Source organism: Hydra vulgaris, chromosome 08, assembly GCF_038396675.1.
Source record: "Hydra vulgaris chromosome 08, alternate assembly HydraT2T_AEP".
Classification (NCBI taxonomy): Eukaryota; Metazoa; Cnidaria; class Hydrozoa; order Anthoathecata; family Hydridae; genus Hydra; species Hydra vulgaris.
In genome coordinates, this window is record NC_088927.1 from 37710208 (window position 1) to 37725047 (window position 14840).

Consider the following 14840-nt stretch of genomic DNA (forward strand, 5'->3'; position numbering starts at 1 on the left):
CAAAAGCAACACACATCAGACAAAATCAAAAAATTCAAAAGCATTTTACTTGTATGTCAAATCAAAAAGAAAAAACAAAGAAGGGTTCCCTGATATCTAATACAATAATATTGTTGCAAATACTGATCTAGATAAAGCATTCTCATCTATTCAATAGTTATTTTGCTAATACTTTTTCAAACAAAAAAATAACAGCAATAAAACCATTTAACCTAACATAAAAAAATGTAAATCCACTAACAAACAATATTGATCTAAATCCAGAAATTATTGAAACATACCTCAAAAGTCTAAACTCATCTAAATCACCAGGCCCTAATGAATTAAACCCAATGGTATTTAAGAAAACTTTCAAATGTCTAAACATCTATCTACTATTTTTAACAAAGTCCTTGGGACCCAAAACCCCAAAATACCCCAAATATGGAAAGACCCAATACCCCAAATATGGAAAGACGCAACAATTACACCCATATTCAAAAAAGGAGACAGATCAAAAGCACTTAACTATAGACCTATCAGTATAACTTATACTCTTTTTTTGTTTGTTTTTGTTTTCTATTTAGGTGCCCCAAGAAGTCCTTACGGTCTTATCACAGAGCACCGCGGATGAGCATTTAATTGAAAGTTCACGCCTCCTTCCTAACCGATGTCGCAAAACCTGTCCAGAGGAAGAGGTGGGGTTTGAACCATGGATCCTGTTACCATGGATAATTCAATGAAAATTTTTAAAAAAATCATATTATGACACATCTGATTAACAATAACTTATTAAGTGCACACCAATATGGATTTCGTCCAGATCTTTCCTGCTTAACTAACCTTTTAACTGTAATTAATTATTGGACATCATCATTTGATAATAATGTTCCCATTGACAACATTTATCTCGATTTTGAAAAAGCCTTTGACAAAGTTCCACATAAATTTCTTATTTCTAAACTTATAGCTTATGGTATAAATGGATCAATACTATATTGGATTAAAAACTTTTTAAAAAACCGTAGACAAAGAGTTGTTGTTAATGGTAATTACTCAAACTGGGTACCCGTTAAAAGTTGGAGTTCCCCAAGGCTCCGTCCTTTCAGCGTTACTTTTTATTATATATGTCAATGATATTCCTGAAGTAATCAAATCAAAAGCTGCTCTTTTCGCTGACGATACCAAAATCTTCCGTTCTATTGAAAATACTCAATCTGCACAAGAATTGCAAAATGACATCAACGCTCTTGTTACATGTACTCAAAAATGGGGAATGAAATTTAACATTGATAAATGTTCTGTAATGCACTTAGGACACAACAACAAATCCCATACTTATAAAATGCATGATCCAGAAAAAGTATAAAAGTAAACACTAAACCCACAATTTGCAAACGAGATTTAGGTGTTCACATAGATTCGAACTTATTATTTTCCAAACATACAACTATTCAAGTCAACAAAGCCACACAAATAATAGGAATGATAAAAAGAACATTTACATCATATCCAGATTTATTATCCTTCAAAAAACTATTTTCAGCTCTAGTCTGCCCTCATTTAGAATACTGTGGATCAATCTGTAAACCTGAACTTCTCAAAGACAAACGACAAATAGAAAATGTTTTAAGAAGAGCTTCGAAATAAATCGATGGATTATATGATCTACCGTATGAACAAAGATTGTTGGCATTAAATATGACAACTGTAAAATACAGGCTACTTCATGCAGACCTAATCAACATCTATAAATGGTACAAAAATAACAATAGTGATAGAAGTCTTTTAGAAATAGATAGCCAATTTATTTCTCGTGGTCATGTATATAAACTTTTTGTATATAAACAGTTTATGCTGTGTATGGAGAAAAGAATTGCAACTAAATAAAAAAATAAATTTTTTTATTTAGATGAAATTCTTTTCTCCATACACAGCATAAACTCTTTTCTAGTAGTTTCTATAACACGTAAAAGAAAAGTCTGCTTAATGACAAAATCATCAAAAGATGTCTTAGAACAATTTCATTTTTTGTAATCTTTGTCTGGAACTGCAAAGGACAGCGATTTGTTGAGGATCTTGTTATTGACATTAACATTCAGATCTCTGAAACTAGGGAGCTTGATATCAAATGTTCACAGGTAGAGAAAATTGGTCATAAATCTGGCCTCATGGTGAGCTTCTGGTTGCTTGAAGGAGAAATTATGTATCTGTGTGCCCCAGAAGTAAGCTAGTAGTTGGCAAATATGCTTGTAATCTCCTTTCTGAAAAGTGTCTCTGAAGTCCTGTATTTTAGAATTCTTTAGTTTCTATTGCAAGATCAAGACTATCTTAAGATTACCTGGCCTGAAAGTATCTTTAGACCATTTAAATTTGATGAATCTTTCAAGTTAACTTTGTGTGAAACATAGAGATGTTTGCTCTGAGTTTTGGGCCAAAAACAGGTTTCATGGCATAAGACACATGCCTCTTATATATGTGATGTCTGCACATCAGCAAGAGAACAGGCTTCCCAACAGCACTATGAATAACATTCCTTATGACTCCTTTTTTTTAAATGTGTTTTGCTAGCTGTGTCATGAGCTGTCAGATCACATAATATTTAAGAGTATTTGATTTGCAATGACCTGGTAACTTTAGAGCTTTAAATCTTTAAAATACCAAGCAGAAAGTCTGAAGGGTCGCCTTAAGAGGAAGAAACATTTATAGCAAGTTTTTGTTACTTGTGGAAATTCTTTTTTCATAGTGTAATAGCTTGTAATTTAGTGTAAAAGTGAATCACTAGCTTTAAGCCGCTTACTTTGTTCATGTTCTGTTCAAGTTGATCTTGAAGTCTTTAGCTCCTCAAGGTCAATACCACCTATAGGTGATTTAATATCACATTTAAAAGATAGCATATCTTCTAATGATTGGGATTCAGTTGTGTAAGTTCTTCCATATTCAACTTAACACAAACTTGTACATCCCCTGAAATTCTGGTTTTTATAGGAGGCATAAAAGTGTCATCATTCTATTTTCTTCTTATTCTTTTTTTACTGATTCCAAAGCTTTTTGACTCGGCTTGTATTTTATCTTTCATGATTCTCAGTTTCATCTAAGCCTCCTATTCTTTCTGAAATTTCTGTAGCTTGTGGCTCAGACAACAATCTTGTCTTACAAAAGAGTCTTACAAAATTGTTCTCCAGAACTCTCTTTAATTCTCTCTAAATTATTTAATTTTATGTGCTTGTCTGAATCTTGTTTTCCTGCCTGCTGGAAAATGGCATTTGTGGTCCCAATTTTTAAAAACTCTGGAGAACATTCTGGCCCCTCCAACTATCGTCCAAATAGTCTTCTCTCTATTATTAGCAAGGTCTTTGAGTCTTTGATTAATAAATTTTCAACATCCCATCTTGGTTCAATTAAGTTACTGTCTGACAACCAGTATGGTTTTCAATCTTCTCATTTTATTGCTGACTTACTAACTGCTGTGACTGAAAGATTCTATTGTGCATTAGGCGGTGCAGCAAGGGCTATTGCCCTTGACATAACTAAAACTTTTAATAAATTTTAGCATGCTAGTCTTCTCCATAAGCTTGCTTCATAGGTGTATCTCGGAAAATTTTTCAAATTATCATTTCTTTCTAACCACTATATTAAGTCATCCTCAAAGTCCAACGCTCTTTTTTATTTCCAGTAACTTTTGGGTTATCTCATGGTCCTGTTTCTTTATGTCTTCTTGGATCATCATTCATTACTGACCTCTCATAGAAAACATATATACAATCCATTGCAAGGTTAGCATCTGCTAAAGTTGATTCACTTTATCGTGCTTGCCATTTTCTTACTCCTGATTCCATCATTGACACTGCCAACCTTGTAATTCATTTTGGTGGTCCTAAAGCAATAACAAATTTTGTGTACAAAATAAACAGAAAATATTTTTTTAACAAATTTAGCTATTACCTGGTTTATTTGCAAATGTTGAGCCAGTAAAACCTTTTGAGCCTTTATCCTGTGGTTGGAGAGAAGCTTGGCGGTAGAAATCCGAGCAGTTGAAACCATTTCCTTTTCAATGCAGCCTGCCTCAAATCTTCAACTAACTTTGATTTTGCATTCTAGCATTTATTTTTTGAAGCCATTGTTTGAAATTAAAGTATACTATAGTTAGTAACAGTGAACTCAAGTTAAGATGTTAAGATGCACTTCAAAAAAAACAGCGCATCATACAAAGCATATTTTTTGTTATATTTATCTATTCCATACTGAACAAGTTATTTAAAAAGAAAGTGTCTTAGAAAAAGAAACTTATAAAAACATAGAAAAAGAAACTTATAAAAGGAAAGTAAAACTTATACAAAATTTTTCTATTTTATATACATATATCAGCCCTCAGAATTAGGAAAAATGAGGTCGGCAATAATTTGCCGACCTCAATCTTTTAGAGAACGGCAAAAAAAATTTGATACAAAGATCTTACCATAAAACATAGAAATGAGGTCGGCCAACACATTTAGGTTGGCATTGCCGAATGCCGACCTTAATTCCAAGGGTTGTATAAATATATATATATAAATATACATATACAAATATATACAAATATATATATATTTTTTCTGAATTAAACATGTAAATGCTTTCTTTAGTGAAAAGTCAAAACTGTCACATAAATTGTGAGCATTAAATTTAATCACTTTTTATAAAACCACATAATAAAAAGTAGTATTTGAAAGTTTTGTTATTGCTAAAAAACACTTTCTTTTAGCTTTTTTAAGTTAACCTTAGGGTTGACTCAAATTTGAACTTAAAGTTTAAACTTAAAAAGCTGAAATTTTCAGTAAAAGCTACTTATAACTATTGATAATAATTAGCACATCTATCAGGCTTGGTCGGGAAGCAGGAGAGATCCCTCTCAATAACTGATCACAGGAATAATATTTAGTTGCGAAAAGCTGGCCAGATTTTTTAGTCGTTTTGAGAACATTTCAAAAAACAAACAAAAAAGTGCAAAATAGATTGATTTGACCGATGAGAGATAATTACGTAAAAAAAATAAACTATGAAAAGAAAATAACTTCTAACGCGAAAAAAATTAAAGCAAAATAAATTACATTTAGAACAAATATTTTCGAAACATCGCTATTTTATAATTTTTTCATAAAATAAAGCGACATTTTTTATATAAAGTAACATTTTACGATTGCTTAATAAGGAAACAAACGTTCCTTTATTTATTAAAGAGTTTGATATAATTTTTATTTATATACTCGTGTCTTATTTCCAGTGCTGGATTAAGGAGGGTTGGGATTAAAGGGGGCTATAGCCCCGGGCCCCAGAATGTTACGGGCCCCGAAATAGTCAAGAGACTTTTATTTTTTATCATTTTTATGCTCTGGCACAGAGAAATGCCTCCAACATAAAAATAGCCCCCAGCCCCAAAAAGTCTAACAAAATTCTAATAAAACTAATGCTAGCTTTAGTTTTATTCAAGCTAAATTATTTTATAAATAAAAAAGTTAATCTTTTTAATAACAATTTTAAGTTTCGCGTGAAAATTTTAACACATTTAAAGGAATTCTTCTTAGATGAACAAATCGAATAATTAAATCATTGAGTTACTGTAGAAATTAAATTAATTAGATAGAAATCAACTAAAAAGGTTAAAAATACTTTATGAGGAGGAAGCTGAACTGATTCACAATATCGCTGATGATGTTTAGTGAGTGGGCTTTTTAATTTTAATTAGTATTTAAAACAGAAAAAAGTAACCTGAAGTATAACGAGTAAGAATGACAACTGAATCGAAAATATTTAGAGCTAGTAAACCAATATCTAAGAACTTCAAAACTTTCCTTTATATTTAATAACTTTCTATATATATATATATATATATATATATATATATATAGAACCCTTAGATGTTGTCCGAAAGTTTTTTCGATATTTTGTTGACAAAAAGTAAAAATTAAAATGCAAGACCGGAATTTTTTTTTTTTAATAATGATAGACTGCCTGCCCCAACCAAACCCTCAGTCGATGTAGCAGCACTCCCTTGCGGGTCAGGCTATTTGTCAGTCGATGTAGCAGCACTCCCTTGCGAGTCAGGCTATTTGTCAGTCGATGTAGCAGCACTCCCTTGCGAGTCAGGCTATTTGTCAGTCGATGTAGCAGCACTCCCTTGCGAGTCAGGCTATAAGATAGTCGATGTAGCAACACTCCACGCATGATTTACAGTAAAAAAAATAAAAATAAAAACATTTTATTAAAAAAAATAAAAATAAAAACATTTTATTAAAAAAAAACAAAAAAAAACATTGTTTATATTGTTAAAAACATTCAAAATGTTATAAAAACATTCAGAATGTTTTTAAAAACATTCTGGTCAATTAAATTTGCGTTTTTGTGGTTTTTTTAAAAAACGATTAATTTGTAATTAAATTAATGGTTTTTACTTTCGTCCAACACGGAAATGTTGGACGAAAGTCAAAAGTAATTAAAAGTGACGTATGTGTTGGCGTAAGAATCACTTTTTTCCTTCCGCTCTTCCTAAAGCCTACAAACTATAGAACTATATATATATATATATATATATATATATATATATATATATATATATATATATATATATATGATGAGTTACTTCGTATTTAAGTAAATTTAAAAAAAGCATTTAAGTAAATTTAAAAATATATATATATATATATATATATATATATATATATATATATATACATATATATATCTGTCGAGTTACTTCGTATGGATATTTATGTTTAGTAACCAGAAACTTCTTTTATTTTATAATTGTTTTTAATAACTTCGTTGATTATTAACAATTTCATTGAAAATGCAATTATTGTTGAAAGTCTTTTTGTTTACAAGATAAATCGTAAAAATTGCTTTAAAAGATTACATTAGAATAAAAAAACCGATACACAAAATTAATTTTACTTAAAAGAAACATACTTTTTAAAGAAAAATAAGAATATACTAATAAAAGTTAACAATACATAATAAACATTCAAAAATTTTGACAATTTAAAAAAAATATATATAAAACATTTATTTTTGTAAACAAATAATATTAGTTTTAAAGATTTACAGCTTTGCAGGTGTGGCTCTGAGAATGAGCCATAGTATTAAAGTAATAGTTCGTTTGATAAGGATAAGATATCCTTTTAACAATTATTGCTAGAAATATATATACACAACAAATTTCGAATAATACAATTTTTAAAACAATTCAACAGAAAACTCAAGAACTTTATTTTGCTTAGTTAGCGTATTTTTCGAACTAATAGAATTTGTTTGTTTGTAGATTTGGCGAATTTTTAGTGTTTGCGAATCTTCTTTTTATTCTTCCGCACCAAGAATTTTGTGAACATTCAAGTTTATATATGTTTCCATGTATGTCAGTAAAACAAAATTTTTTTTTCGGACATACATAAACTTTAATGTTCTCAAAACGACTACAAAACCTGGCCAGTTTTTCGCAACTAAATATTATTTCCATTGTCAGAATCGAGAGCAATCGCTCCTGCTTCCCGACCAAGCCGTATCTATATGAAGGCTTCAAAGTGCTTCCTGAGTTATGAGTGAAGGTTTCTGATCTGATCTGGAGAAAAAGCGTAAACAAAATATTTTTAAAAAGAGATGGCTCTGTAAAGGCTATTTGCAATAACTTTTTAAGCATCATTTTGTGAAAGAAAATGTCTTTTTTTCTCTATATTAAAGACTTTAGACATTTTAATGGCTGTTGTTGTAAAATTTGAGGTGCATTGTGTTAATGAACTTAGGCTAATGGAAAAATGATACACTTCGTTTTTATTTAGACATTTTCTTTATCTCGGCTAGTAAAAGTATATCTTTGATTTGATTTAGCCTGACTTGTTGTAGGATTGGGATATGCTCTGAGTTGTGACTAAATTTTACCCTAATTATGGCTTTTTAGGATATTTTTGCACCTTCAACTTAAGTTTATTGTGTCATAAATTTTATAACAATATCTTTTAATCAAATTCACTAAATCAGATTTTTTTATAATTTGTATTTCTTTGTTTTTAAAGTGCAAGATTTTAATATTTTTCTGTTTGTTTAGTCGTTTTTTGGTCCTACTATGTCTCAAAGTTCACAGGGATCGGAACCACGTACACCATCTAAAGCCATGTCAGCTGGTGCTCAATCTTTTTATCCTGAAGCTGCATTTACTGATGAAACTGCTCTTGATAATGCACTTTTAGATGCTATCTCTAATATAGATAATACATTTGATTTTGATTTTCCTGACAATGCATCTGTTGGTTCCTCATTGGGTGGAGCTGGTAGTACTGGGGGTATAGGTTTTAATACTAGCAGTTTTTTAGAGCAATTTTCAAATGGGACAAATCCTGTTTCAATACCAGGGACAGAGATGCAACACTCATTTACTTCACAACATTCTCAGTCTCCAACTTCTCCAAATATTATTTCGGGAACAAATAACAGCTTTTATTCAAACCAGGTACTTTCTTTTTGTCATATTTAGAGTTTTATAAAAAGTCTTGAATTATATATGATCAAAATGTGCAATAACTCATAAGCGGTCGTCCATAAAGTACGTATGCCAAAAATTTTGAAATTTAATCCCCTCCCCTCCCTCATGTTGCCATGAGTACTTTTAAGTACCCACCCCCCTTAAAAAGTATGTATGTGTTTCTAACCCCCCCCCCCCAGTTTTTTTTTAAATAAAAAAAGTTATTGAAAAAAAAAAAAGGTGGAGGAGGTACCTTAGATACTTTATACAAGCCCAAAGCCTTTTGTTTGTGGCACAGGATCTCAATTTAAAAAAACGTCTTTAAATATATATACAAATATTAATTTTAATAAAGTTAAATTGCAAAATATATCAATGCTTGGCTGAGAAGTGAATATTATGGACTTCAACAGTGGAGACCGGAGCTCGATTCCCGGTCAAGGCATATTGTTTTTTGTTGTTGTTTTAATTACGAATCAAACAAAAATAAACTATACTTTAGCCGGAAAGGAGTGGCATGTGTGCATGGGCACAAATGCCACCCCTTTACAATTACAAAAGTTATGACCATGGAAAATTTACACCAATTTACAATTACATTTTTTTTTGGGAGGTGGGGGGGGGGGTTGGAAAATTTGCATGATCATAACTTTTGCTACTTACAAAATTTTTCTACGAAATTTATAATCTGCCAATAAATTTAAATTTAATTTTAGATAATATAGTTGAAAATTTTACTACATTGTCCTCACGTTTGGGCAGAGGGGCAAGTGTTTAGGGTTTTTTTTTGTTCCCAGGCTTCCGCCATCCCAATTTTTTGCAAGGCCTCATTTGCCATAGGTATAAACATACTTAAGTTTGGAGTTTGCACAATGTGTGAAAGTGTCTTTTTATATTGGCAAATTATGATCTTTTGTCAGAATTTTAACTTTTCCATCGATTAACTGGTTAATTGTGATAAATTAGAAAATCGAAGTACGTACTTTTAAATTGAACCCTCCCCATCCTTCTTTCCCCCCCCCCCCATCCCTCTTTCTCCCCCTACCCCCATACGCTTTCGTACGTTTTTTGAAGACCTCCCCCCTATGAGCGTACGTACTTTATGGACGACCCCTAAGTGTATTTTTTTTTCTGGAAATTTTTCTTTGAAAGGAATAATTTAAAATTAAATTATATAAAAATATATAGTTTAAGTATAAATTATTTAAAAGTTACTTTTTTTTAAAGACTGCTTCTCGCGCAAGTTACTTACGCAGTCCTAAAAACTCTCAACTAGGAATATATGAAATGCTTCAATCTCCAAAGTTTAACTCTCCATCTTTGGCCTCCCCTTTAGCCTTAAGTAATAGTTTTGACATTCAAAGGTCATCTGATGAAATTATTAGTTTACGTTCAAGACTTGCATCATGGGAAGAATCATGGAATCAAGCAAAAATAGCATGTGATGCATGGAAAAGAGAAGCATCAGAGCAAAGTGATAAAGCTCAATCAGCTGAGAGAGAAAAAATGCAGATCCTGATAAAATTAGGAGAGGTTATTAAATTTGTTTTATAATTAATATATGCTTTAAATATGATAAATTAATATATATTATAAATACTACTACTATAAATACTGTATTTATTTTATATTTAATACTGTATTTATTTTATGCTTCTCAATTAAGATTAATATATTATAAATGCTACTCAAATAAAATATATTTAGTTATTTTTTAAAATATTTTTCAGGCTGAAGCAGAAGTAAGATACCTTAAGCTAGAACTGGAAAGAAAAAATGGTGGATCATGTATTCATCTTCTCAAGCAAGTTACAGATTTAGATAATTTATCAATTTTAGATTTGAAGCAAATATATAATCAGTTAAAAAATGATACTGATAGACTTGAAAAGGTATTAAAATTATAGATTTATAAAAACAATAAGTGATTCTACTAATAAGCATTATAAAATCTTTCATTTACATAATTTATAATTACATTTACATAATTTATAATTTTATAATTTATAATATGTAATTACATATGTGTGTAATTTAGAGATAATTAGGACATTTAATATATGTATAGATAATAAGCAAGCGTGAATCTATGAAATGTATATTGTGCGAAGAAACACCTCGTTGTGTGGTGACATATCCATGTACTCATTGTGTAATGTGTGGGACATGTGCTGCTCAACAGGTTGAATGTCCGTTTTGTAACCAAGCTATTTCACAAAAGACCACTATATTTATCCCGGTGTGATAGTTTGGTATTATCATAATTACTCAATTTGATCATCCAATGTGATATGGATGTTTAGGAATCTTTTTAAATTTATTAAATTAATAATGGTGGCCAAAATAGTCTTATTTTTGTTTTATTTTGCTTTTTAGAATTAAATGATTTTAAAAAAAAATCAGTAATGCCGTAAATTTTCTATAACCTATTTTAAATCGCAAAAACACGTATTTAATATTAGAGAAATTATCTTTTAATTTCTATCATAACTTAAATTTTTTTTTTAATTTAAATATTTTTATGTGTTAAGTGGTGTCAAAAATTTTTTTTTTGTCAAGTGGAGTCTTCAATATTTTTCCTTTTTTAAGTAATATCTACAATAATTTCCTTTTTAAGTCAAATAATTTCATATTAGAAAGCACCAACTTCTATATTGGGTAAAATAAAAATAGCAAATTGTCTTTTAAAAAATAATGAAAAGAATTAATAATTAATTGTAGTGCTTGGTGGTGCATTTATTTTTTTATGATTTTTATTTGCCTTTCTTTTGATTTGTCTTTGTCAGTATTGTTTTTTATATATGCATATAGTTAAATTTTTTTCTTTTCTTTTTTTTTTTTTTTTTTTTTTTTTTTTGTAATTTTCTTCTTTTTATATAGTTTTTGTTTTGTTATCATGTCTTTAAAAACAAAACGTTAAATATAAAAATCAAAGAAAAGTGTGATAAAGTGTAAGAAAAACTATTTAGAGTTCATTTCAAATGATTTGTTAATTTATTTTCTTATGTTACTGTTTGTAAAACTAAATTCAAACTTATGTATAGTTTTGTCCATAGTACTTGTACATTTATTATCTTATAAATAGTTTGTTGTGCTATATTGCTTTAAGACATCTTTTATTTCAAAGAGTTTCTTTGCTCTTCTTGAAGCTATAATTTTGAGTTTACTCAATTTTTTGAAGTTATATTCTTGGAATCGTCTTGTTTAAAAGCTCTCTAAGAATATTTTTATTTTCTCTTCAGCGTTCTTTAATAATCAAGCTGAGTTACAAATTAAGAAAGTTTTTTTTTTTTTGTCTTAGCTAACTTGTAAATTAGGAATTTTCAAATTTTATGAAATTAACGACCTGTGGTTTATCTAGTTTTTTTATATTTTGCACTTTTTCTAGGAGTGTATAAGACTCTGAAATGTTTTTAAGTTTATTACACATTTATTATGAGTCTTATAGACTCCTGAAAATATGAAAGAGTGTATATAGTTCATTAAGTTTTAAAAGGTTCGTATAAAAATAGGTATATAATAAAAAGAAAACGATGTACACAAATGTTGTTTTTTATTTGTTTGTTTCTTTTTCCTTTATCAAGTTATTTAATTTTGTAAATTCGAATATAGTTTGTCAACTAGTCTTTAATGATGTTTTAAAGTGAAGATGAGAAAACTTTTTGAGATATGTTTTAAAGTGAAGATAAAGTTTTTTTTTCTCATCTTCACTTTGAAACATATCTCATTAAAGACTAGTTGACAAACTATATTAGTACTTACATCTCATCTTCATAACTTTAAAATACCTTTTTTAAAAAAAACATCTTTTTTTCATACTTGAAAAAGAAAATGTTTTTCCTATTTTATCGTTGTAAAGTAAAGCTTCGGACCAGGGTATGAATTTTGACACAATTATCAATACGTAATATCAATTACGTAACAATTGTCAACTTTATGTTACCACTGTCAAAATTTAATCAATTCTTGTTTAAACATAATTTTGAATGCTAAACTCAGAATAAACCTGAGTTCAGATGATGTCAGATTTTATGTACTTAAGGTGGTAGAATTAAAAAATCGTTTGTTTTTCTTTTCCACATTTTTTTGTGAAAATTTATTTAAATTTTATTTACTGAAAGAATTTTACAAAAGATTTATTACATCTTTATTCTTTAGGCATACAACTATCTAACCTTAGTAACGGTAAACAATTTTGTTTTACCTTGGTATATTACTCTGTATGTTAAAATCAGATTATTTATGTAGGAGAGCGCGGTAGTAATCTTAAATAAAAATAATTTTTGCACTACGCTCTCCACAAATATCCGAATTTTGACAACCCTAGTATTTACCCCAAAAACATCCAATGTTTCCATTTATTATGGTATCCAATTTATTCATTATGGTTAAAACATTTTCAGCAAGCACAAGACGTGTTTAACACGTCTAAAGAACGTATCGATACGTCTTAAAATGTAAGTTGTTGTTAAATGTTTTAATTGTTTTAAATATGTCGTGTGCTTTCTGCCCAGTGGGCACAAGACGTCTATTGTTATTACGTTTTTTGGACGTCTCAAGCGCGTCTTGTGCCCGCTGGATGAAATTAACCATAGAAGTATAAAACAGATGATATTTCATCTGTTTTATACTTCTATGGTCGATTCCATCCAAAAAATTGATATTTGCGGCTTGATGAACAAAAAGTTCATCAAGCTGCAAATATCAAAGCAATTTCAAGCCGTCTCGGGAGTATTTTTGTAACCGACGATTATAAAGAAACGAGTTTCACTGGACAAAAAACAACAAAAATTTACTGAGATGATTTTATTAAAACATAAAAAAAAAATTATTTACGCTACTAAGTTTTAACCTTTAGTTATTGCAATTATTCGACAAAATGTTTATTAAAACTCGGTAATTAAGGTGGCTCACCCCCATTAAGTCTAACTTTTTATTTATAAAATTTCTAAACTTGTTTTTAATTTTTTATATAAGGAAATTACATTAAAACTTTAACTTTTCAAAATAAAAATTAAATTTGCATTTTTTGATGCTGAGTCAGAATAATTTGTCTAAAATCTTACTTTATCTAAAACAATGATATCTTGAGTAAAATTTGCACTTATTACACCATATTTTGCCAAATTGTAGCTAAATAGTTGCTTTAGGGCTGGAACTAAAATTTTTTTCAAATGTTAAAAAAAATAAAATGGCAGCAATAAATGTGCCGAAATCGATTAATTGCCTGTGTCAGTCTGACAAACTACATTGAAACTAACTCATTTATTCTTAAAATGTTACAATTCTAGTTCCAGCCCTCATAAATAAGTTAATACACATACTGTGAAAATTTTAAGATAAAAGCTTTAACCAAACTGAAAACATTAACGTTTTTGTAAGAAAAACATTAAAATAAGAAAGTCCTCAAAAACACATTTAAAAATCAAACAACGTAAAAACGAAAAGTTTTTTTGTGAAAAGTTACTAAAAACTGCCACTAGTATAAAAGTTTCCATCATCATTCTCCTTCTCAATGTCTAAACAGCCTTTTTTTATCGATCTTAAATGTTTTCTTCGTTTTTTATTAATATCAGTTGATTTTCTTGACATACTTGATAGTCGCTTTTTATCTTTTTTGAAAGCTCCTTTTTCAAAATAAATACCTCCAGGAAAACCAAGCATTTTAAAAACATACCTTAAGGAAGTAAATCCATCATTATAATTTAAAATAGAAGAATAAACAGCTATTTCAAGAATTTTTCTTGCAGTAAAAGTAGCTTTAGGGCATCGCTGCCATATGAAACCATTAAATGACTCATTGCAGTTTTGTGTCATTCCATGTAAACACTTTCTTAGCATTTCAGGGTTTGACAATTCTTGAAAAATAGGTTTAATTTCCTCCATAACTGCAACTGGTAAGTTAATTTTTTGTTTATAGCTTGTTTTACCTGTAACTTTATCTGATTGGCATTTGCACCAGCTGTTTTTCCCTTTTAAACAAAATTGATGACGAGTAACTTCATAAGGAAAATTTGTACAATGGTAAAGTACAGCTATTACAGAATTTATCATACACAGTAGGTTATTTTTATTTTGTCTTATTGTCATTCCAACAAAGTTCTGCATTGTGTTAATAGATTTATTGGTTAATCTTCCGTTTTCAGATATTTTTAAACCGTCACTTAACAACCTGCCTTTAAAATCTTTAATTTTTTGACGCAAACGAAAGCCTACTCTTTTCTGATAATGGCCAATACATTCCAGCTTTTCGATAATACAATCACCATATGGTTTACTTTTAACAACATTAGAAAAAGAACTTGAGTCACCATCTCCAAGGTACTTAGTATACCTTAAATTATATTTTTGTATTGACGAATAAAATATT

At 29.3% G+C, this 14840-nt stretch overlaps 1 protein-coding gene across 1 annotated transcript in view; it reads left to right on the forward strand.

Moving 5' to 3' along the window:
* LOC100208171 (putative E3 ubiquitin-protein ligase UNKL) overlaps positions 1-12014 on the forward strand; it is a 40279-nt gene extending 28265 nt beyond the window's left edge. Inside the window, exons 9-12 of the mRNA XM_065803631.1 lie at positions 8057-8458; positions 9698-10003; positions 10201-10362; positions 10539-12014. Of these exons, the coding sequence (XP_065659703.1) occupies positions 8057-8458; positions 9698-10003; positions 10201-10362; positions 10539-10715 (1047 nt within the window). The 3' untranslated portion in view covers positions 10716-12014. The remainder of the gene's footprint in view (positions 1-8056; positions 8459-9697; positions 10004-10200; positions 10363-10538) is intronic.
* The last annotated feature ends 2826 nt before the right edge of the window (positions 12015-14840 follow it).